General features: G+C 40.4%; 2 protein-coding genes across 2 annotated transcripts; one reads left to right on the forward strand and one right to left on the reverse strand.

The window, feature by feature from the left end:
* Nucleotides 1-7: 7 nt before the first annotated feature.
* Nucleotides 8-12,525, forward strand: MCM9 (minichromosome maintenance complex component 9; the record flags this gene model as incomplete). Its single annotated transcript, XM_010186996.1, has 7 exons — nucleotides 8-269; nucleotides 4,355-4,671; nucleotides 6,482-6,563; nucleotides 7,431-7,631; nucleotides 10,081-10,206; nucleotides 11,480-11,599; nucleotides 12,476-12,525. Coding segments are annotated over 7 exons (1,158 nt in total), but the record flags the coding sequence as incomplete, so codon positions are not given.
* Nucleotides 12,526-19,825: 7,300 nt separating this feature from the next.
* On the reverse strand, nucleotides 19,826-24,662 carry ASF1A (anti-silencing function 1A histone chaperone; the record flags this gene model as incomplete). The annotated part of the gene is made up of 3 exons (XM_010186997.1): nucleotides 19,826-20,234; nucleotides 22,343-22,519; nucleotides 24,549-24,662. Coding segments are annotated over 3 exons (504 nt in total), but the record flags the coding sequence as incomplete, so codon positions are not given.
* Between the last annotated feature and the right edge of the window lie 910 nt (nucleotides 24,663-25,572).

Consider the following 25,572-nt stretch of genomic DNA (forward strand, 5'->3'; position numbering starts at 1 on the left):
GTTCGAGTCCTATGTGCTGGAGCACCACCACCACGACCTCCTGGGCATCCTGAGGGAAGCCGATGGCGAGGCGCACTACCCCGTCGTCATCGATGCCCTGACACTCTTCGAGACCAACATGGAGATCGGGGAGTACTTCAACGCCTACCCTGGTGAAGTCCTGACCATTTTCGACAGCGCCCTGCGCCGGGCCGCCCTGGCAGCCCTGCAGGCCGCCACTGCCTCGTCACAGCTCAGCCTGAAGCAGAACCTCCACGCCAGGGTCTGCGGTGAGTGGTGGGACAGGGGTGGCAGCGAGGGGCCCTGGGGGACACCTCCTGGTCAGCACTGCCAAATTCCCTTATTCTATAACACTGTTGGGGATCAAGGGAAGGAGTGAGTTTAATTCTTGCAGTTTTAGCGTTTGAAGTAGTACGGAATGGCTGGTGTTTAGTAAAGAGAAAAGAACCCATGGGAACACATGGAGTTGTGTAGATCAGCCCAGTAAAAAAGCTATAGCCATCCATTAATGGCTTTAAACTGGAAGAGGGTAGATTTAGATTAGATATTAGGAAGAAATTCTTTACTGTGAGGGCGGTGAGACACTGGCACAGGTTGCCCAGGGAAGTTGTGGATGCCCCCTCCCTGGAAGTGTTCACGGCCAGGTTGGACAGGGCTTTGGGCAACCTGGTCTGGTGGGAGGTGTCCCTGCCCATGGCAGGGGGGTTGGACTGGATGATCTTTAATGTCCCTTTCAACCCAAATCATCCTATAATTTTATGATTCTATGATCTTATGATCCCTGATGGCGTGCATGCAATGGCTGGCATTTGTTGCTGGGTCTGGACTTGCACCAAAGCCTTTCTGTGGGAAAGAGACTTCTCAGATCAGCAGCTGGAAAAAAAAACTGAATTAGGAGAAGATACGTAGTTCACAGATTTTTTGCAGGTTGGCTTCCTTACCATGTCAGTTGACTCATCGTTTTTATGGTCTCCATCCATCTCCTGGAAGACGCAAAGTCTAAATTTTGAGTTGTGTTGCAGCAATTTCGTCTGAAACTGTCAAAGTTTATGCTTAACTAATTGTTGTGAAATTACTTGTTATGAAATTGGAGTGAACTGTTGGAAGGCATGCTCATTAATAGAGGATTTTGTCCTTTTTTCACTACAAGTTGATATGCCATTATTCCTTATTACTAGGAAATTTTTAGTAGCTTCAAGGTGTGAAGTACAAGTTCTGCCTGTTGTGGGGAACTGGTGTCAGCGGTGGCACAGACCCTTTGATCATTTCTGATTGTAACTATTTGGAGCTGTTGTGTCTGCAACACCGTGAGCTGGTGGCCCGTGTTTCCCTCCCTCGCCCCGTGTTCGGGTGGTTTATGATCATTCAGTCTTTTGGCAGCTTGAACTTGGATGAATTGCAGTTTTTAAATAGACCAGTGTTTTGCCCCTGTAAATTTTGTTCAAAATACTGTCATTAGAACACATACATCAGAAATAAAATTAGCCTGAGGTTCTCATAACACTATTTTCTCAGGGTTTCTAGGGAAAAAAACAAGGGCTTGCTACCCATTTAGGTGTTACAGAGCTTGTATACAACTGCTGAGCCTGTGGTGTAAAAGGATGGCCTCTGTGTGGTACTAAAGTTTGAAATATCGGGCATCTCTCTGTACCTATAAAAGCAGCCTTGAATTAAAACTTTCCCCCTAGCCTTCTAGGATGCATTTGCATCATTTAGGGCTTCAGCATGAAAACAGAGTTATTTTTGCCCCAACTATGATTATTCTTTAAGCTAGAAGGAAGTATTAGAAGGAGTGAAGCAAGGGGCGGGTGATCGCAGCACGAGCAGCAGTGTCTTGAAGACTTTCCTGTTCCTGTATCAGCTCCTGTATCAGCTGGAGCTGACCGTTCCTCCCACAGTGATGTCTGAATATTCCCTAATCAACCTCAGGCAAAATTAGTCATGTTTGATCAAACAGCTTTACTAACTGATAAAAGCAGGTCTGACTGATCACTGATGGAAGAGGTTAGTCAGCAGACTCCAAATCACTCCATCGCTAAGCAGGAGGGAAATAGATGAAGAGCAGGAGGTGGTTATCCTGTGGTCCAGCTGGATCCAAAGAACATCTGTCCATGTAGCTTGGTGTATGTGCTGTACCACCAAAAGGCTGGCTACTGGATAAACAAAAGCAATCAGCTAAATGATCGGCGGGCTTTTTTCCACTCAAATTTTCCCATGATACTGTTACTTTTTAAGTGGATGCTGGGTTCTGATCACCTTCAGGATTCTTGTCTTTGAGTGCTGCTTCCCATTCCCACATCAAACGGGAACGAGGAGAAGGTGGTATCCTCTTTTTGGCGGGAGCGACAGGCAGATACTTGGAGTGGGGCTGAGGGAATCTGTGTGTCAGACTCGGACTGAAGTGAGGAGAAGTGGGTTTGCTTATGCTAGGTATAAGAATGCAAACTCAGCATGATCATACTGGTATGGACAGAGCATCTGGGAGTTCAAAGAGAGGCTCTGGGAGTGTGAGTATGAAGTGATTAATGATGGATGATTACCCAGACTTCACTGAAGAAAGGAAAAGATGAAGTTCTTTATCTCAATTTTAGCATTGTTGGAATTTGTAAAACTTCTCCTTTTGCTCCAAATCCATTAAAAGATTTTTCCTTACTTAGCGTTGGCCTGAGCACCACTGTGGCTGTTACTGATGGACAAGCTGCTGGTGATAGTTTGGTTTTACACGTTATTACTAATACATTAAAGCTGATTCAAAGAGGCACATACTCAGGGTTTGTCGAGCAGTCTGATATGATCAGAATGAAGGCTCCTTTTTCCCCACCCAGACTCTTGTCTCTTCAGTATTCACAGACATTATCATAAAGATCCCGACAACAGCACTGCAGCTCTCTCTAGTGTAAGATGTGTTGTATTTTGTGAAGGTTGTTGAGCTGCAGCAGTACTGAGCTGGGAAAAAATATGCCAAAACAGAAAAAGAATGGATTTTTTTTTCCTGAACTGAATAAAATGCAAACCTGTGGAAGAAAAAGGATTTTCAGCAGCTTTGGTAGACTATATCAATAGCTTTGTTACAGTCAACCAGAAAAATTTGTTTGCAGCTCTATATAATACTTCTATTTCTTTTCCAGTTTATTTAATTCCTTCCCTTTAATTTTTTTTACATGATTCTTTTACCTTTTAAAATGAGCGTAATACGGAAAAATATTTTCATTAAACAAAAGCAGAAGGTCAAATACTTTGCTTAAAAGCATCGAACTAGAATGTTTCAGTATGTCTGAAACAAAGCATTTGGTTTTCAAAACACTGAAATAAATATGTGATGTCCTTTTTCTTTAGCAACCAAAGCTACTAAGAAGATTTGACCCAAATGGACAAATAGTTTTAATCCCTTTAGAAACATAGTTTTCTAGCAGATTTATTATTTTATGTCTCTGTTTCCGAGCTGTATTTTGGAAGTAAAGCTAAGAAATTATTTCAAGAGCAGGTAATTTCTTTTTAAGTTGATAATTACTAGTATCGTGCAGTTCATGTACTGTCTTCTGAAGAGGCAGTGTTTTGATGCTGTCCTCAGGTGTGCATTTCAGAGACCATTTATTTCCATGGAGACTTTGTAGGCTGTGGAGGTCAATTCATCTTCCTGAGGATTTCAGCTGCCGTGGTGCTCAGTGGTGGCCACACGGGCGCATGTGGGAGCGGGATCGGTACACCACAGATTTGGCTGTTGGGTGCCACAAAAATGTCCCATCACTATGAATTCGAATACGCAAGTGAATTTGCTTTGGTTGTGTTCATAACACCTTTATATTCTTTTTGTGCCATCTTTCTTGTGCTTCAGGTTACTGGTATGCAATGCGGATTTAAGGTGAAATGCTCGCAGACTCTGAATTTTAAATTTACTTAGACTTGAGAATTCACACAAGATTAGGAGTTACGCTTGTTTAACTGTGGGAATAACATTGAACCACAGTTAAGTAGCATAACCGAAATTTTGTAATAACCCAGATGCAGAATAAATGGCATTTGCCAAAAGATAATTTGAATTAATAAACAGATTTGAGAATGTTGGGAGCTATTTCCACAAATGGAAACTGCTCATGACTGCTCAGCCCTTAGCAAGAGCAGGAGAGTGAAATGGGAACATTTTCTGTTAGTGCTCAGCTCTGATGGTTTTCACTGTCTGAGGCAGTGAATCAGATTTGCGGTACAGCAGCGTTGTTGAAGCACATTTAGGAAAACGTAGTAACAATGGCAACTGTTAGTGTGTCTGACATTTTTTCTGGTCTTTCTGTTTAACTGCATTGTGAGTCCACGTTTGATAGGCGTAGCCTTATGCTGCACGTGTTTTGTTCAACAGGTTTGCCTGTCTGCCCAGAGCTGACTCGAGAGCAAATTCCTAAAACCAGGGATGTGGGCCACTTCTTGTCTGTTATGGGGACCGTCATACGTACCAGTCTGGTGAAAGTTTTGGAGTTTGAACGGAGTTACATCTGCAACAAGTGCAAGCATGTGTTTGTCGTCAAGGCGGACTTCGAGCAGTACTATGCCTTCTGTCGTCCGTCGGCCTGTCGTAACGAAGAAGGCTGCAGCTCAACCAAGTTCACCTGTCTCTCTGGCACAACCTCGTCTCCTGCCTGCTGCAGAGACTACCAGGAAATCAAAATTCAGGAACAGGTAAAAGAAAATAAGATGGAGAAAAAGGGGAGGGTATTAAGGTATAGATGTCTCAAGTACAAAAAGAATTCACTTACTAAAGAAGGCATCTGGGGGCTTAATTTCCTGCTGGAATAATTTAATTTTAGTGAACCTGTTCATGTTTATGTCAGAATTAAGTTGTTGATTGGACTTCCGTTATGAGGTAACTCCATTCCAGACTGTACAGAACACTTGAGGCCAGTGTGCAGGTTAAATTTCCATGCTGAATCCTTGCAACACCGTTTGTGTTGTTTCTGTAAGGACTAAAGCTAGCCCAGTGGTAGCCAAGGCCAGCTGCAGTGGTGCAGCGTGGTCAATACATGATGTCTCAAATGTCTGTTCCCTTCCGCCAATACTGAATTCAACAGTTACTGAACATGTGCTCCTTTTTCTGAAGGTAGCCCTGGGTGGAAGTACAGCTAAGCTGGAGGTGTAAGAAATAATTTGGCCTCTTTTTATGTTAGCGCATATCTAAGACCAAACTGGCACAAGAAAATCTACACTGCATGAAAACTGAGAATAAGTAAGGTGTATTGCAGGCAGTGCTTCTGTGTTTATTTATACGTTCAGTGTCTTTTTCAGAAATCTTTTCCAGGATCTCCTCAGTTGTTTCAGGGGCTTGATTTTATAAATTATGAGTATAGTGACGCTAATCTATGTGCACAATGTATGAAAACAGAAGAGTATGAAATTAGAAATTAAGTTTTTTAAAGTTCAGAATAGCTAGAAAGTAAAGGAATAAACTATTTATAGGAATTAAGCCTATTAAGCCTATGCTGCCTATTTATATATTATGGTTATTTCTCACATATGGTTTCTGTAACATTTATTTTGTTTTACTGTGTGACACACAGATCGCTACAATAGGGAGGATTTTCAGTGGCGTGTGCTTATTAAACACAGTAATGTGAAACCGAGAATGAATTTCACTCGTGTTTCTGCAAGTAACTGTGTGTGTGCCACCAGTACTGACAGTGATGTGAACTGCCTGTGGCCATTTAGGTAATACCCAAGGATGAATTAGCCTTCCTAGGCACTAGAGAGTGAATAAATCTAGGAATTTGAACTGTGCTACAGGTTGAGAAAGTACTTCTGATTGTTGTTCTTGTGCAGGGGATATTCTAAAAACTATTGCAAGTTTTAAGCATAAATGGTTTGCTGGTCAGAAATAGACTGTGACAAGATTGCATAGACTCTGCCCTGGAGAAGAGAAGGAGAATTACAGGAGTACTGACACATTTGTCAATATACGTTTGTCTGGTTGTGTGCGATTTGTTTTTTCCTGTTGTTGATTTAATCCTCGACACCTAGGTGTAAACTTACATATATATATATATATATATATGCATATTATAAAACATGTATAGAGAATAATCTCTAAACTTCAGTGAAGGGTTATGTAACCCATGGATGTGCTTCAGCACCCGAAGTAAATATTGCATATTGAAGAAATATCTAAAAATATCTCAAGTTATTAAAAAAAAGCATCTCTTTCCAATGACCTCTTTTAGTGAGCTTTCTTCAGGAAGGTTTTGAAATCACACAGCACCTCCCAGGATTGAGCACCTTCAGCTAATTTAATACCCAATCCCATTTCCATTAGTATAAGCATTAAAGTTGCATTATTAAGTTCATGGCAGCAGTGGCATATTTACTGTTTAAGTTTTGTGAGGAAAAAGCAAGGCCTGACCTCAGTTCCAGGAAAGGAAGGTAGGTCCTTAAGCCAGAGCAGCTGTAAATGGCATTTGAAAGGTGCAGTCCTTAAATGCTTTTCCTTCCCATCTCCTAGGTGCAAAGGCTGTCTGTTGGGAGCATCCCTCGTTGCATGGTGGTTGTTCTGGAAGATGACTTGGTGGACAGCTGCAAGTCTGGTGAGGATGCTGCAAACATTGCATGTGTTTGTACCACAGGCATTTTTAATTTTCCTTGTGAGGTGAATCTTGGCCAAGTGGACTGTCAGTCCTGAGGGCTTGTTGAATGGGATATGTTTATCTGTCATGTTGCTGTTTCGGCTTGGATGTTAGCATAGCAGTTGAAGAGTATTCCAGAAAATGTCACGCATGTGTTGTGACGTCCAGAAATAATTTAAATCTTGTTAGTGTGGGAACACCAAACCTTGTGAGGAAATGGGTACATACTGTCACGCTGCACGTGGTACCCCTCAAGGTTCGGAGAGCTTGGTGACCTGACCTCCTATCTAAGGAGTGCTGTGGGTGAAAAAAGCTACTTGGTGTTCAAAAAGAAAGCGAATTGGCAGGAGGATGTGTGAAGAATGGACTAAAAATTCTCAGATAGGCACATCCCCACAAGAAACTCATTTCTGGTTGTACTTTCTCAGAAGAACACACTGGCCAGAATGTTAATGACAAATTCTGGGATTCATCACAAAAGTTATCAGAAGTCAAACAAGTTTTGACTGATTTTTTTGTATAGTAAATCTATAATAGAGCTTCTACAGTTTACTGTGAATTTCTCCTTTCTAAAAGAGGAAACAAGCAGAGGTACAGCTTTAAGAACTCACCTACCTTAAACAGAAGTAGAAAGACATAAGCAATCTACCTAATGTGTGTTTTAGACTTCCAGTAACTGCAGGGGGTTTGCTTCTTGTCGTTGGGTTTTTTCAACCTTATTAACTGTGACACAGGATGTCAGTCGCACTGTTATGCATTGCAGCCTACTGACATATCTGCATATCTCGAGTCAGATGTTATTTTCCTAATTTTTGTTTTTACCTCCAGGAGATGACATCACGGTGTATGGAGTGGTAATGCAGAGGTGGAAACCTTTCCGTGAGGATGCACGCTGTGACTTGGAGCTTGTTTTGAAAGCCAACTACATTAAAGTAAACAATGAGCAGCTAGCAGGGGTTGTAATCGATGAAGAAGTCCGCAAGGAATTTGAAGACTTTTGGGAAATGCATAGGAATGATCCCTTAGCAGGTTAGTAGTTGAAAGCTTTTAAGTAGAACATGTGATCAGATATAGATGAAATCAGGAGTGAAAATACAGTGACTGAACACATTTTTTCCCCCATTATCCTATCCCACCACCTGTTCCTCCAATAATGTACTTTTTTCCAGTACATTTCCTTATTTTGCTCTTTCTAGTCAAGTGTTTCGTGAAACATTTATCAACAAGAAATGAGAAATAATGTAAGCATCAGGGAAAAAAAGAAAAGCGTTTCATAATCGAGACAGAAACAGCATACTTCTTAGAAGAAACAGTGTGGACCAGATCTGCTTTGAGTCAGCATAGCTGTTGACTCTGGGGCGAGAGATCTGACTCACTGTCTCTGCATCCCAAATTGAGCTGTGAATCTTCACCACAGAGCTTAGCACATCTCGTCTTTACCCTAACTCGTGGATGCCTACACCTTTGATTTAGGTGCTGTGGAGAGAGACTCCCAATTCACAGTGGCCTCCAGAACTGCCAGAACGTTTGGTACTCTGTCTCCTAAACTTACCGTGGTCTGCGGTCAAACACATAGGAACTGGCAGGAGTTGTCTGGAGCTCTGTCCCTGTCCATAACCTGAGACCCTCCTCCCGGACCGTGGAGGAGCTCAGTGGACTCTTCAAGATCTGTCACTGAACTGTCTCATGCTAACACTGTCTTTTAAAACCCTGAAAAGGGCTTAGTCGTTCTCTTAGAAGACAAAATAGGAGGAAAAGCATGTGGGAGCGTTGCCCATGTCAGCTTAAAAATTAGAGTGCTCATATAAGAAATCTGAGATCTTGTCAGTGGCAAAGATTCTTCAGAGGTGCCTTTCCTGGAAAGCAGTTTAATTGCTGCCCTCCTGCTGTTTGGAACAAGAATGTTTCTTATCACCCTGGTTAGAGCTGTTCAGAAAGGAATTCACCATCCTCTTTGAAGGTCTCATTTATTCTTTCATTCTCAGGACAATTTTTGGAAGCCTGCAGGAAGCAATGTGGTTTTATGCAAAATTAATCCATTCAGAATAAGTAATATGAAGTGGCTACAAAAAAGAAGTTAGAAGGTCCGTGACTGTCCAAGATACCTGTTTCAGGTCATTTGTCTGAATTTGAGCCCTCTCAGGTTGGGACAGAGATGAAATTTGACTAAGGAGTCTAAAGTATAGGCCATTTCACAACAGGACATATGTATATTTACTGTTTTTCAAGAGATAATGGTAATTACTACTGCATTTTATGTCAGTCAATTCCCAATGCTGGGTACTGGGTGTCCTGAGAAAGTCCACCATGGCAAGCCTCTCAAACAACTTATGCAGGTGAGTTGATTTTTTCTGGATACTGTCCAGAAGCAGCAGAAGTGCTGAGCCTGCTCAGCACAGACAAGGCAAATGAACCAGAAGTCAAGTAGAGGCAACTGTGGAGTTAAATCTTGAGTTATGTTGTGGCTGACCAAAGTTTTTAAAATTACCTTTTTGGACAAAGATGTGTTATTCGGACAAAGATGTGTTAATTCCCTCAGAAGACCTCCACAAGAAACACGCATGCCTCAAGCCATCTGTTACATGTCTGCATATTTTGCCAGTACCACGTACTTGCATCTAAATTTAAAACATGAAGTTAAGAACTCAAAACTGGTCACTGTTTTATTCCCTAGCAATGGCATTGCAAACGTATGGCATTAAACCTGTGATCCTTTATGTCAGAATCAAAAAGGAGACAAGTAATTCTGTTATGCACCTTCCAGGTCAACAACATTATTTTGCCAGATTGAAATATTCAGTTGCTGGAGAGAGACTGTGGTAGGGAGGAGGACGGGGACCTTTGACACAGAAGGGTCAAAAGAGGAGATTCAAGACAAGACTGAGAAAATGAGTCATGCTATGGGTACACAGGTTTAGGGCAAAGTACTTCAAAGGGTTAGATGTTTTCTTTGTTTTCTTGAATGTACAACACACCAGTTATCAAGAGAATATTTTAGTTTGGAAACTTTAAAGTTTTATTCTTCATAGGCCCTGCACTTTTATCTGTGAAACAAAAGAATTTGCACGATGGCATTTCATTAGTGCCTTTTCTCATGGTATCCAGGCCATGCATTCCTTAAATTGCAATTGGATTGGCTTTGCTGCTTATGACCATGGAAGACTTAACTTCTTTATAATGAAAAATACTTGGATCAAACAACCGCTTTGGGTCCTATTTTCAAAATAAAATAATAATAATAATAATCATCATCATCATCATCCTGATAATGATAATGATAATGATAATAATACTAGTTCTTCCTTGTCTTATTCCTCTGGTTCAGGAAGCAGACTCAAATGATGTGTGAGTGTACATAGGACTGTGGACATAGGACAGTTATTTCTCAGTGTACACAGGACTTAAAATGTACATGGGACTCCATGGGAAACCAAGTCTTACTGATAAGACTGAGTGCCATTTTTTGCTCCTGTTCTAGGGAGGAATGAAATTTTGGCCAGCTTATGTCCTCAAGTGTTTGGATTGTACCTGGTGAAGTTGGCAGTAGCCATGGTGCTTGCTGGTGGTGTACAGAGGACTGATGCTACTGGCACTCGAATCAGAGGTGAGTATTGTTTCTAATAGTATCCCTTCCTTTCTCAGAGTTGTTCCTGACCATGTCTTCACCCACATCCCTCCCTGTCAAAATCAAACCAGTAAGGTTTCAGAAGCATAATCATCCCATTCTCGTGAGTGAGAGCAATTTTTGATTAATGCTGAGTATTCTTCCAGAATCTCAGACAAATAAAGTGGGTGTCTAGACTTCCTATTTTTATTTTCTTTTTTCCCAAGTAAAACCCAGTAAGAGCAGGCATTCAGGATTCATTAGGTAGAATATTAAAGGCTGTTGGTTTAAATTAAACATAAACTTACTTTTTATTGTATAAGCGATGTTTTGAAATGCTTTCTAGTAGCATATTCCCAGCAGTATTTGGCATCAAAGGATGGAATATTAATGTTTCCTTAATGTGGATCACTACAGTACGGTGAAAGGAAAAATTAAAGGATTCATTTTACTTCCTAATGCCAGACTTTTCCATCTGTGATTGTCAGCACATCTCACTTACTTCTGTTACTGTAAGTTATCTGCCTGCTGACTCTCCTTCTGTTGTTATTAGATGGCAAATATGCCATGTGCCAAGTGGTACACAGGTCGTAATCTATGTAGGTCATAATAATTCTAAAATAGTATGGCTGTATGTACAAATACAGGATTTTCTTAATGCTCCAGCAGCTGAATAAGGTTATAGACTTTATGTTTGAATTGAAATTGTATTAATATTTAGTAGAAGACAACAAAGTAACTTTAGAGCACTTCAGTGAGATTGTTGTAGGCAAATTATTTACTTCTGTAATTGCATTGTTCTGATATCACTAAATTGTGGAACTGTTGGCTATGTAACACAATTAGTTAAGAAAAACAACCTGCTGAGTTTAATAGTTCTTTTCACAATAATTTAAGTAACTGAATAGTGGAATGATGGCTAAACCCTGGTATACTCCTGTTTCATGTTCAAGAGTGAGTTGAGTCTGAGAAGTGAGTATTCTGAAATATAAGAACTCACATTACGGGAAGTATGTCAAATACAGGCTAATACTCTTAAAATATTTTATTGTAAATATTTGGTTTGGGTGCAGCAATATGTCTGGGTGCTCTTATAAAACAATTTATTTATCATACCCAATAAATTGTGCAGTCTTAAACAGAATTACATATTGTAATGTATGTGTAGTATTAAACGTTAGCGAATAATGAGTACTATTTAATTCAGAGCATATTGTATATATCTTTCTCTGTATATGAACCATCTACTCCTACATCAACATTTTTCCCCAAGGTGAATCACATCTTTTGTTGGTTGGAGACCCAGGTACGGGGAAATCTCAGTTTCTGAAGTACGCAGTAAAGATCATGCCACGCTCTGTGCTCACAGCAGGAATTGGATCCACAAGCGCAGGTAAGTGCTGCTTCAGCTGCAGCGCTTCACTTTTTTCACTGGAGAATGTTTAGGTAGGGGCCTTCTGCTTACAAGAACTTATGTGCTCGGTTGTGTGAACTGCTGTGGAGGCCTGTGAGGCTTGGCGTGACTCTGCAGAAGGGCAGTCCTGCCCCTTCAGTGTCAGTGGAGCAGCGTGATGAGGTTCTAGCAGGGATCCTTACAAGCCTCATACAGGGACACCTCTGACTGCTTTGCTAGCAGAGGATGACCTGGACCTGTATTTTGAGTGTTCTTCCCAGCTATGACAAATCTGAGATGTTTCCAGAGCTCACGCTGTGTGATGGGTAGCATCGCTTGGTTTCCCCTGAACAGATACTCTCCTCTCTTCTGTTCTTTTCAGTGTTCAGGCCAGGTGCCAGTTTGATTTCTGCCAGCTTTCTGGAAATTCACCCCTGTGCTGAGGGATTATTTCTGACCTATAAAGATGGTTTTGAGATGGTTTCAGAGAGCAAGATCTTTTTGTTGTTAAATTTAGATGCATCCCAGGTGGCTCTGAATGCCAGCTATCTTTACAAACTCTTCTGGAGACAATGTGCAGGGTCAGAGTACCTCTGCAAATGACTTTATTTGAGCAAATGACCATATTACTAGTACATTCAAAATTGCAAAATAATTAGAGACAAAACCCGGTGTCTCAGCTAGCATGTGTAACTGGAACGTTTCTCAGGTAGTGCTGCTCTGCATTTTATGTCTGGGAAGCAGCATTATTTATACACGGAAGAAGCAGAGAATGAGTCTTTCCCAGTTCCGTAGCTATGTGCACAGGTGTGTACTGGGTCTTCTGTAGCTGTGGCAGTGGAATGTGATGTTGAACGTATACGTTCTTGTGTGCAGGGAACTTGTTAGGAAGCACATACGCCTCAGGTTTTCCATTTGGCTGTTGACAAATCGGTCTGGATAGAAGCCAGAGAGAACATTTTGGCTCAGCTACCATTTTTTCCACCTCTTGCTCTGCCTTAAGAACTGAGAACAGGCTGGGTAATTTAAATTTTGCTAGGAGACTGACAGTGACCTGGAGTTAAATTTTGCCAAGCATTTCAATGTGACCTTGCCCGCTTTTGTCCATAGTAATCTCCTTGTGTCAGCTGCTTTTGACTGCTGATGTTGCTGTTGCCTTCTTCACCACACCTCCCTCCTGTGCTTCGTTTTCCCTATGATCTGCTTTCCAGCTCAGCTGTGCTAGTTGTATAGCTTTGAATGTTCAAAGACATTTCCCTGAAAACCAGTCTTGCCATTTGCAAGCTTGCTGTGGTATCTGTGCCACAGAATCAGCTGTAATGGTGTGTGGAGGTGGAGTTTCATCTTGTGAAAGGATTGTCTAGGGTCTTCAGATCATCTACATTTCACTTAAAGATTCCTTGTATTTTAAAAAGCTTCTTCCTTTTCATGCACTCCCCCCTTCCTTCCTGAAATCTGACAGGAGGTGCACCAAATTTCCACCTTAAAATTCTTTAGGACCCTTATCACAAGTGAAACTTGAGTCACTAGCAAGAAATCTTATTAACCCTCATTTAATTTCAGGGAACTTTTCATAGCTAGAACCGCTAGACTAAAGCATTCATTTCTAGCCCAGGAGTTTGGATGGAGTTTGAATTATTTTTTTTGCCTTCCCTCTGAAAGGAGTCTCTTTCTTGTGAAAACGTTTGTAACTGTACCTAACATTGATTTTGTCAACTTGGTCATCGTGCAGAAGCTCCGGATGATAGAGAACTATTAAAGTGCTTTATTTTCCTTGTCATAATTGCACACTTCAGATTACCAGTTTCTGTTTTCTCATGCAAGGAGAGTCCTAATGCACATTTTTCCCCCCAGTGTACAAAGACTACATCCAGAAGTTCCACTTCCAACTAGTTCCTTACTTTATATAAAAAGCAGTCTGGACTGCAGTTTGATTGCAGCTCTGGGATTACAGTCCCTGCAGGCCAAAAGACACAGCTGAGATTGGGTAACCCCTGGAGAAGTGCTAAAAGCTCTCTCTTTTAGAGAAAACTGCTGATATCTAACAAACCTTGGGTAAGATCTTGTGGACTAACACATCTTGTACCCTTTACCCATCCAGTTCTGTTATAGGACACAAGCTATTTAGCAACCACAGAATTAGATTTCTGCTTCCCTAACTCTCGTATCAGTTTTCTCTGGTTTTCTGTACAAGCATTTATTGGTACCAGGAGAGCTTATTAGGTCTTTAACATTCTCCTTGTGCCAAAATTCCCTTTCTTTCCACATTCCACAACTCAATGGCAAATATTTCTTAAACCGCTATAGGACTTTCTGGTTTGTAAATAAAAGACGAGGGAATCATCTGTCCCACTGTCTGGTTCTGTCTGCACAGTGTTTAGTTTTTGTAGTGGCCGGGGTCATTCTCCCTCCTCCAGCCTGACATCTGAGAATGACAGGGAGTCATTCAGGTGCCTTTAATTTTTATAAATTGATACATAGTTTTTCCAGAAGAAAAGGAGACTTAGTGAGGTGTAACAAATTCTCTCTGATGGTTCCTACTTTTCACTGAATTTAACCAACTGCTTTGCAGTCCCCAGAGCCATAGTGCTGCTTGTGCATAATCGGATGAGGTAATCACTAGTAAGAAAATACTTCGTTTTTCCCTGGAGCTTGGGAACTGCAGCGATCAATTGAGTGGTACGTTTGACTCATCAGGACAGGAACCATCACACGTGCCCGCTGCTTTGTCTGGAGCTCGTGGACATCTGGGCCAGAGTCATTCTGCTGCTTCCTGGTGCATATTTGGCTGTTCCGATTTCTGCAAAGTTTTGTTTGATGTTTGCCTCTCTACAGATGGACTCCTTAAATAATTTTCTGAACTGTATTTAGAACAGCTTGTCTAAAAATCTGGGAGACTGTCAGCTCTTGGGTTCTGTAAGCTTTCTCCAGCTCTGGTTCTGTACAGTATGCCTTCCTGAGCTGTATGAAATGCAACCTTCTGGCCCTTCCTCTTACAGCCTCTACAGAGCCTTGAGAGTATTGCCTTTTTGCTGTCATTTTGCAACCTCTACCACTGTCCATATCATGCCAACAGTTGTTTGCTACTATGGTTTTAAAAATTTTCATTGAAGGCAACTAAGTCAAGGGGAAACAACCGCTTTTATTTTCCACAATAAGCCTCTCCCTGCTTGCAGCTGTGTCTCCTCTGAGCCATTAGAAGCCAGTTCAAAGTGGCTGACATGAGCCACCCAGCTATGGTTATGACCAGAGTGTGTGGTGTCAGTGTCCCGAGGTGTGCAAGACACCGAAACTGGAGACATTTTTCCCTGTCTGTAAATGCCCAGACTGTCCCTAGGCGTCCCCTGGTTGATACAGGCTAGGGCAGTGCCAAGGGAGCATGCTGACAATTCACTACTGTGGATCCATACCCTGGCCCTGATGAGGTTATTAATAGAGATGTAGCCTTTAGGCCACTCTTCAAATCTTCACATCTACCACAAGATTCTTCATTCTTTTCCTGAATATTCATAATTGTACATGAACTTGAAGTATTTTCTATGAGCATGTGCCTTGGAAATATTTTCCTGAGAGCGTGACTTCATTGGCTGTTCCTTAAACAGTTGAGCTGCAAGTTGAAGAGGCATTAACTCTGTAGGAAGTCTGCTAGACTGCTTGAAGGAATTAATTTTAAAGTTGTGATCAGAACACATCAGAGAGATGCTGTATCTGTGACAATGTCTCATCCCTTGCAGAACCTTAAATTTCCTTAATTTCATCTCAGTAATGTTGCACCAAGATGATTTTGTCCAGAGGCAGTTTACGTTGACTACCTGCATGCAAAAGATTATTTAGCCAAGTATGTATGTGTCTTCAGAAATTTTGACCCGTTCATACATGTGTATCTGAAGACCTGTACTTAGGATAGACAGGAAATACTGCAGGAGCAACATCTTTGTCATGTTAGCTGGAGGGTTTGGGCCTTTCTTACACAATTCTGGTGTAATACATCCAGGCAGGCCTTCGGACTTCTTCATCCTGCTGTTGAAACATTCTGAGCAGTTGATTTTTGGATGCATATCCTGCATCTTCAGGATGCCCATTACCATACCATAAAGCCCCCACTTCTTCCCAGTTTGTATCCGTGCAGGTCTGCCATGCCTTTCTAGTGAGACAGGACAACTGGAAGACCCCCTTATGTTGACAGGTAGGCCTCTTTATCTCATGATCCAGGGGTGTTTGGAGGGAGACCCAAGACAGGAACCTGTAAAAGTTCCTGACACTTCAGCCAGTTCTTAACACTGCTGTTAACATGTAGCTGTTGTCTCTTACATCAAGTACAGCCCTTTTGCAGCACACACACCTCCTTCCTCTAATTTTCTCTATCTGCAGCCAGACCAGTTGCTTCCCTTGTGCCATGGAGAATGAGTACCCAGCCATGCCTCCAATCCAGCATTACTGACAGTTGGAAATACTGGAAGTGTATCCTCCCTCCCTCCCCTCCTGAAAGGGCCTTTGCTTTCTAGATTCCAGGTACAAACTTGGGGTTTTTGTCTTTAACAAAGCCTCCTTAGTCACTCCAGCTGGCTTTTCTTCCTCAGGTGTTCATCTGGACCAAAAACCCAGCAAAAATCCCTCCACCCATCTCCTGCAGGCCAGCTCTTGTATCACACACTACAACACCAGCTCTTAAGAAGCAGAACTTTAACTGCAAACAAATACAAATGGGAAGGCCTAACATGAGTAGTCCCACGCACACTGCCTGCCTTTGCAGGTAGCTGTCAGTTTCGTTGCATTTTCCCAGCTGGCACTGAGCAGAGCCCTCCAGTTGGCAACCACAAACCCGTTGACCCATCATCTCTGGACCATACTTTTGTGGCTCTCAAAACAGTGAGAGAACCTGCAAGCTTGCAGAGCACCATGCTGTGGGTAAGGAGTAGGATGGTTATTTTAACTCTGCACGTGAGGGATGTCCTTCAGCTGCCCAGAGAAAAGCCACGAGATTTAGTTAACTTTGCTCTTCTTCTGTCTCTGGTAAAAGGATTTGCCAGGAGTGTGTATGCAGGAGGTGTTTTGTTCGTTTTTCCTCTTTGTTCCCTACCATCATTTTCAGATGGCAGTGGACAGTCGTCTTCGTACAGCTGAGATGACTTCCAGACACGCAGCAGCTAAGGCCCTACAAAGGAAAGTCTTTGTGACTTTGTCCCTCACATCTCAAGAATACAGATTGTCTGGTGAGCTATAAACTAAGCTACTGTGGTTATTATAGCCAAGTTCTGAGCTGCTGGTAGTAAGGGTTGGCTTCTTCAGTGGGGCTTTGTAGAGCCACTGGAGAGGTTAAATTTCACCAGCCTTCGTTATGGTGGAGCTGGAGCCTTTTTTCCCCCTTCAGACTCTGAGCGACATAATAATTCAGGCTGAAGGTGATGCACAAATAAATCACAGTGACTGTAAGATGAAGAGGCAAGTTTTTTCAAGCTAGAGATAAAAAAACCCACCCATGTTTTTCATACTAATGTTACCTTGTCTGATCCATTTACTTCTTTGTACATGACCACCCTCTGATAAGCATTAAGACAATCTTCTAATGGAATTGAGTCTATCTAGCTGAGGTAAAAATACAGTGAGATGCATCACCAGTCCTGTCAATAGACTTTGCAGCATTCTTTTGCATCTTGGTAGTCTCTGAAAGAGATTTGTGGGAAGGTGAACTCATCTTCAACCCTGAAATTGTAAAGCTGTGCTGTCTGCAGTAGCTGTCTATACATCACATGTACAGCCCTGCTGTTTCAAAACGTTCAGAGAGCAGGGACAGGTCTTTACAGAGATGCTTTATATGCGCTCTGTCTTTTAATACCACTGAGTTTATACTGTGATGGTGCCTGATGATAGGAGCTGAAGCCTCTGCTGGGATTTGGTTTCTCCAATTCCATGTCTCTGGAACACAGATTTTGCCAAAAATGTGATATTCAGAAGATACTGTGTATGGACTGCTAAGATCTGGACAAAGCTGTAGAAGACCTGAGACCCATCCAGTGTCTCAAAAAGCATAGGAAGACCACTTCTCTTGCAAAGATCATGAGGTGCTCTCATGAGGTAGGGTCGTTGCTCTCCAGTTTTTGCCAAGCACAGCAGTTATTCTTTTTCCTGTAATTGGTGGTCAGCTCTATCTGGGATGTGTTTGTGCATCAGGGATGGTGGTGCCAAATTCTACCGCAGCATCGTGCCATTTGGCCTAGCTTGACGTTTATTGCACTCGAGTTCATGTGTACAGTTGACTTTTCCTTAAATAAAACAACAGATCTTCACTTTCTGATTTCTCTAAATTAATTGGTTTGCTGGGTGACATAGTTTTCATGACTATATTTTGTAGCTCATTCTGCAACAGCAACGATACAGTTTGCTTCTATCACTTTGTGGCATAGGCTTCTAAGGAGCCTTCATGCTACTGCTGGATGGATTCTGGTTACAGCACATAGCTGATCATGTTTTCATTTGAATTATCCAGAGGTGCAAGGGTTTGAAATACTGCTACAGTAGTCTCAGCTCAAGGCAGACTTTAGTAGCCTGCCAATCTAGAGAGACATCAATCAAGAGGTATCTTAAATAGGTTTATAAATAGAACAAGAAAGTGCATTTAAAAAAATCTCACAACGTCACTGTAGACCTTAAAAGTTGCAATGCAAGTGAAAATCAAAAAAAGTTCAAATAATTTCAGCCCTCAAGCAAAGCAACTGCTGGTTTGGGAGACCAGTTCTTTGTGCTGAGTCATACAGGTATGAGAGTGTTAACATTTTTAAATTACCAATCATCATTTTAAACAATTACAGAGAGACTTTCAAAAGCATACATTAAGATTCCAAATACTAATGGATTTCATTAACTCATTCAGCTACCATAGGTACTGCTGAGTTTCCATACAAGAAAGACTCATGTGCACATACATTCCTTTCCAATTTTTAAAAAATATACATGTTGGAAATGAAGACTATTTCACTAATTATGTGGAAATATAGCAGTGCTAACTGCCTGGGACATCTTCATCCCTATTAGAGGGCAGAAAGAGAAGAGAGAGTGTTCTATTTTTATTCAGAGCTATACTGTCAGTCACCATGAAATGTACCCTTTTTTAAGGGCCTGGAACCTAGAAGGGTTCAATTTGGGCAGTTACTAGGAACTAGCAGAACTATATTCTTGTAATTTGATGTGACAGATTTTACAATTTTAAATGCACATATAGTCACAGGAAGTGTATAAGACTGATGAGGATTGGAAGGAATAACTCAATTGCTACTGTCATAACGATGTCATAAGTCTTTACAATTTACTGCCGAGTTCTTATCTTTAAGGATGCCTCAGGTTATAGATATGTCTCCATGCAAGAGCTTCATGGCAGGCACTGTATTCCTGAGTGTGTCATGCCTGCCATAACAGGGTTTGAATCTTGATTTATACCAGTGCATATAGGATTGCCTTAAAGGGTAGAGAGAAAACAGGAAAGTTTTAAATTCCAGATACTTCAAAAAATTGAAAGCAAGCATCTGAACTCCTTATTACAAGGTAAAAAGACTACATGAATAAATCATACCTGAAAATAAACATACCAACCAGCAGTTGTACATAATAATCTTGCAGAAGAGCATTTTTTTGGTACTTGTGCTATTCCTTTTGATACTTAAATTTTTTAGTAACTGCTTGAATCCTTCCAACCAACTGTATGTGCTATTAGAGTGGCTGAAAAAGAGTTCTTTGCTGAGACAGCCAGCCCAAATTCATGTAAAACATGGTCCTAAACAAACCACAGTTTGACTAAGCAGCAGCAGGAGATTAAAAAAAAAAGTCCTAAAATCCAAGACAGCAGATGGTAAATCTCAAGTTGCATGCTTTAAGTAACAAGTATGTGCCTTGAAAGGAAAAGAAGCTTGCACCTAAAATTATACCGTGCTGCCTGCTTTCACAGCAAAAGGACATTTTTTGACTTTTTTTTTTTAAGATTTTTTTCTTTGCACTTCATCTAATGACAGTTTTGTTCTTAAGCTGCTATTAAAGGACACTTTATATTTGGCAATCTGGATATCAGAGATGAGGACATAGCATTATTCCTTCATTTTGCCTGAATGTTTTAAGTTTCAGTTTTTCAGCTTTTAATAGTGCTTACAAAGTAAAGGGGGAAGGGGGAGCATATGTATACTTTAATCAGGTTTGGTTTAGACCACATCGAATAACACATTAGAGAAAAAAAGGCAATTACTTAAAAATAGTTGTATTTATATTCCACAATTTGCTCAAATACTGTTTTTTTTCTTTATAAACTTTCTACAGGATGTTTTAAAACAAGTTCTTCACATTGCTTGTCAACTATGTACTTATGGAATTGGAGGGAAATAGTTCTGGTTGTTTTTACAGTTTAACACATGTACAGTACCAAAATGATGGTGGTTAGTCACATGCAGTCCATATGAGATTCTAACATAACATTTAGTGAATTTTCTGATGTTGACCATCCCTTTGACGCTGAAGGTAACGCATCTGTAGAAAGCAGCGACTGTAGATTTGGGTTACTGCTCTCTGCATCTTCCAGTTTTTCAGTGTTGTCCTCCCAGTTAATGTGGAATCTCGTGACTCTGGGATTAGATGCCAAAATATTCCTTTGAAGCTGGGAAAGAAGAAAACACAGATTATATAATGTGTAAAACAATTTGTTTAAGGAAGTAACTGATATAAATGTGAATCTATAGCTACTGTCTATGGATCATACACACAACTTGTTCATTTACTCTCGAATTCCCTACTCAGCAAAATAACTGCTTTCTTGAGAGGCTGTTTTTAACTGTTCTGTGAGTTCTGGGCTGTACGAGAACTCTGCAAGTAAAGCGGAAGTGTTTATTATTTTAGCTAGCTGTTAGTAAAGCAAGGTACTACTCCCACAAAGATTTTGCAAACCACAGTACTTGATAAAATTTTGCATCCACTTCAGTGTTTGCAGTAACTGTAGCAATTCCATCAACTGTCTGTCTTCATTACAACCTTTTCTTCAATTAAAATTACTATGCTTTAGCTTGATTTCACAAACTGAATTTAATTAGTCTACTAAAGTTTTAAAATAAAACCATTACTTAGATTTGGAAGATATTCATATTGTGGCACTGCATATGCCTAGACACTAGTCATGTATTTCATTCTCATGGATGACCTTCATTTTCCTTTGAAAACATGTTGTATTTATTTATCTACAAAGGAAAAAGAAAATGCTCACTTTCTCAAGGTAATAGCTGATTCTGGGAGACGGCAACTTACCACTGTTGGCCAGTCCTTATGAAAGTTAAGGCTGATTACAGGAAAAGTTGGTAGTGCTTTGGCAGTAATGCTGATTTTATTCTCCAAGGAAGTGCACTCATTAAATATTCCCCAACCCCTTATGCAAACTAACAAGGCCATTTCTCTTTTTGAGTTTAGTACGCTCTATTACACATCAATTAAATATGTTTAATAACCTTCTATTCAACTTGCATGCTTAAATTCTGTCCCAAAGTCACATTAAGGACTTTTTATACAAATACATGACAGCTTTTGCTGTTCTTTTTCATAGAAGCAGAACTAACTTTTTACATAAGCTAATCAAGAGAATTAAGACAAGTAGCACTAGGTATTTCTAACTTCAAGTGCTTAAAGGAAGTCAACATTCTGGGATTCACACCCAAAATAACAAGCATACGATTTAAAAGAAAGGAAGGTTTATGTATCTTCAAACTAAAGAGTAATTTTAAATTTCTGATCCCCGAAAATTAACTTAATCATAGAAAATTATTAGTGACTTTTAAAAACCTATTTGTATACCAATTCAGTTTAGTTACAGTTGAAGATCAGTTTCAAGGACTACAGCGATCATCTCTGTACTAGGCATTACAGTACATGCATTATCCTATTCATTTCTTCATATATCCAGTCATATAATTCATGCAAACTTGAGAAACAAAGTTTCCACCTTCACACAACTTTGGAACCTAAGTGTGCATACATGCACACCAGCCTTCATGAAGGGAAAACCCAGCTCTGCAAAACCTCCCATGAGAGCAAACCCTGGTGCTGTATAGAACCTTGTGGGTTTGTACAGTCTGCCTGGGTAGGGTGTTTCACATTTTAATGTCTATTTGATCCTTCTCCTCAAGGTATTACGTTCCAAATAGCTATTTCACATCATCTTTTAATTCTAGTCCTGGTTTAATTTTTACCATGAAGACATATATATATATGTAATTGATCATTGATCAGATAATCATCCAACCTGCTCTTACCAGGGTTATCCGTCTTCTCTCATTTTATACATAACAGATTCTTCAGTTTGTACTGTTTTGCAGAAAATGCAGCACTAACACTAGAACAGCTGGATAACATCTGTGTTCAATTAATACTTAAAACTTAGTTCCAAATTGACTGTTCTAGAAAAAAAAATTTGTTGTTCTCAAGAACAGAGCCACTTTGTCAACAGTGCTGCAGGCAGAAGGAACCCAGTGGTTTATTTCACACAGTCAGTGTAAAATAATAAAGTCCCGCCAAGGCTTCAATCTGGTGGAAACTGTTGAAGCTTCTCAATGTTCTTGAAATTTATGGCAACTACATGGCACTTGTAGTTTGTCCCCCCCAAGTCTGTTCCACAACTGATGCCTCATTCGATGCACTTTATGGTATCACTTAAGCTTTGATTTTGTTTCTTAAAATCCTCTTTCTATAAGCATAACTTTGCTAGAACAAAATGTGCCTTACCTTAGAAAAATCTGGCTTTACTGGTGGATTCTCTCTCAGCTCTGTTTCGGTGTATTCGTTGTTTACGTAGTAGCCAACTCTAATAAATTCCTGACCTCGATAAGTGCATGTAATTAGCACAACTGTTACACCCACTGCATCTGCATCTGGAATAAGTCCTGGGTTAGGTGCATCAGCCTAAATGCAAACGGGAAAGATGGATTAAAGTAAAACTGCTAACACATGCCTACCTAGCAGGGGAATCTCAAATAGTACATCTTGGCAGCTGAGCAGTGACTGTATTTAAAATTGGCCTTCAGGTTAACCACAAAAATATACCTGCTTTCACATCAACCCAGAATTTAGGGCACATCTGCAAGGTCCTTCCCTTGTGCTGTCCCTAGTGAACACAATCTTTTATTCCCATTACACGCCTCCTGCAGTGCTGTGCTTTGTCCCACTCGGGCCTTCCCTTGCTGGTTCTCTCCATCTCCCAGGCTGCTTCAGTGTGGTGAACAAAACAGCTTCTGCCATCAGCAAAGGCTGACTGCAGCACTTTGGTTTTTGGTGGTCTCTTGGCTACACATTAGCCGAGTCATACCCACACCTGAAATTCAGTGCTTTTGAAGTCTTAACTACTTAGGCTAACAGTACTTCCACAATAAATACAAGGGATACTTTTTTATATAAGAGAGAAGGAACACTGGCTCTTCTACAGGACCTAGTCCAATCTAAGCAAAATGTCTACATCTCTACTCCCGATTTAGCTGTAGAGTCATTTATAAGCAGGATACAATCAATGAGTCCATCCTACAGAAACTGCAAGGCCAGTAAGTTTAATTTTCAAGGTCTTTCTAATCATACAGCCAAAACATGCCTTTTTAGGTGCCTTACTTTTGCTCCTTCCCACCACCATCAACCATAAATCTTTATAACTTAATTGAGAACAGTGCATCTTTCAAATTAGAAGTGTAAGCACCAGCTGATTTCTCTGGATAGAGTGCTGCAAGGTAGCCCTTTTGAGGGCAATAGAGGATCGTCTATTTCTGACGAATTAATGGCATCAGGTACAATAGCTTGATAATGGAAGAACTGTTAATAAATGATGCATTTGCACATCTGCTTTATTTGTAGTGTGGAAAAATTAGGCTCAGCTCCAAAACCAAGCAGAAAAGTTTCAAGACTAATTTTGCACGTGTGTGGTTGATAAATGTAACATCCAGGCTAATCCTATTCCTTCAGCCTGTCCTGTAGGACTGCTCATACTCCAACATAGATTTGCCATTAAATAAGTTCAGTGAATTTAGGAAAGCAACATGGTTCTTGCACAAAAAGCCATACTGTTTCAACCCAATTTCTCTGCTGATGGATTTTGCTCTCAGTTTACAAAAAAAAAAATACTAGTATTTGATAGAGGAAAAAAGTGATTTAAATCATAATTTTGATTAAAAAAACCAACCAACAAACAAACCTTCTGTAAGAATTCAGACAAGTCTGCTTTAGATTTTTTTCCCCTCTTGCTGACTTAAAATGGAAACCAGAATAGTGCTGTTTTTCCCCCCGTTTTCCTTCCTGTTATTATTCCTTCCCAGTAACTTTTGGCTTTACCAGCAGTATTTTACAGTACACTCCAGATTCTGTTGGACAGTCTTGATCTACACACTTGTGTTCCAAATGCCTGCTACCTACCATTGGAATTCTGTGTTATTTTAATAGCTATATTTTGTTGTGATTTAGCATGCTTAGCCAAGCATCACCATTGCACACCTATCCTGCCAAGCAGAAATGAACTCTTGCCTGTTCCGGCTGAGTTCTACAATGCATTTGTTGGCCTGATCTTCTGAAGAAGTTATCTACGTTAACCTAGTGTTCCTGATTGTCTAAAACTCCCATCGACTGCGGTACAGTTAAGCCAGGGTAAACCAGGTAACTGGTGCTCTTGATTACAGAGTGATCTAGAATATATTTATAAACCAAAGTTATCAGTAGCTACAGGAACAGTGCTTATATCACTATCTCGAATTATTGATACCACAAGAAAAAATATCATCATGGAAATCCAAGGGCCAAGAAATACCTAGACTTTAAAGGAAGGTTTATCATACCTGAAGAGCTGACTGAAGTATTTTTCGAGCTTACCACTATTTTTCAAGTGCCTCTTAGTTTGATTCACTGATTTTTAAATAAAGTAACACAACCCTTTTAGAAACAGTTAAATCAAACTTACCTGAAATACAAACATGTGTCTGCCTGCAGGAACAGGTCCTACTAAAACAGAGTCTAACACCTGATCATACTCTTCACTTTCAGCTGAGCCCACATAAATTATTTTCCATTCCAAATCTACAGCAAAACAAAAAATAAAAAACAACCAAACATTACAGTCAGGGGTCTTCCACTCTTGCCTATGTACAGTTTTGTGTAGCCTAAAATTGCTTCTTTGGGAACAGGCCTAAAATAACAAGAAACTGGGGAAATTTTTCAAATGCCTGTCCCATCATATCATATTGATAAAACACACACCTGTGATATTGATCATATTCTATTCTCATCAAAGATATCGATACTTGGATTTTATCCACATTCTGAAATGGAATTACAGGCAAAAAAAAAATTGTAGCATTTTGCTTCTTAAAATAATGCACCAAAATCAAACATTTCTTACAATTCAGTGTTTTCTAACTCACCCTCTCCACCGCACGTGTTTGGAAGTGTGACCTGCAGATCAGCACACATTAACTCTTCCTGGGCCAGCTTTTCACTTTCACTTTTTGGTTCAAAAACACAAGCATAAATATGCTTGTAGAACTAATCTTAAAACAGATTTTTGGTTTTGTTGTTGTTTTTTTTAATGAATGACTTAATGAATTTAATTTTAAAATCAGTGGTGCACAGGACTGGCTGAAGAGAAAAAAGCAAAATAAACAGACATAGTAGCACTTGAAAGCTAAAGCAAAACCAGCTATTTTTTTCATCAAGTATACAAAGGCTATGTTTAATCTTATGTTTAAGTGTGAAAGGTAGCAGTGCTCATCCTGAATTTATCCTGTAGGCTAACTTGCCTCTGGGGAGGCGGGGGAGGAGAAGAAAGGAACTGAGAATTTTGCATCAGACCTTCTATAATTTTTCTCATTCCAACTGTCCGGGATTAACTCTAATGTGCATTCAGAGAGTGAGGAGCACGTCACGTACAGCTGTGTACAACTGGAAGGAAAGGCATAACGCCTTGTGCGCTGCCACCTGCCACGGCA

The sequence above is a fragment of the Mesitornis unicolor genome, unplaced genomic scaffold (genome assembly GCF_000695765.1).
Source record: "Mesitornis unicolor isolate BGI_N332 unplaced genomic scaffold, ASM69576v1 scaffold29916, whole genome shotgun sequence".
NCBI classification, from domain to species: Eukaryota; Metazoa; Chordata; class Aves; order Mesitornithiformes; family Mesitornithidae; genus Mesitornis; species Mesitornis unicolor.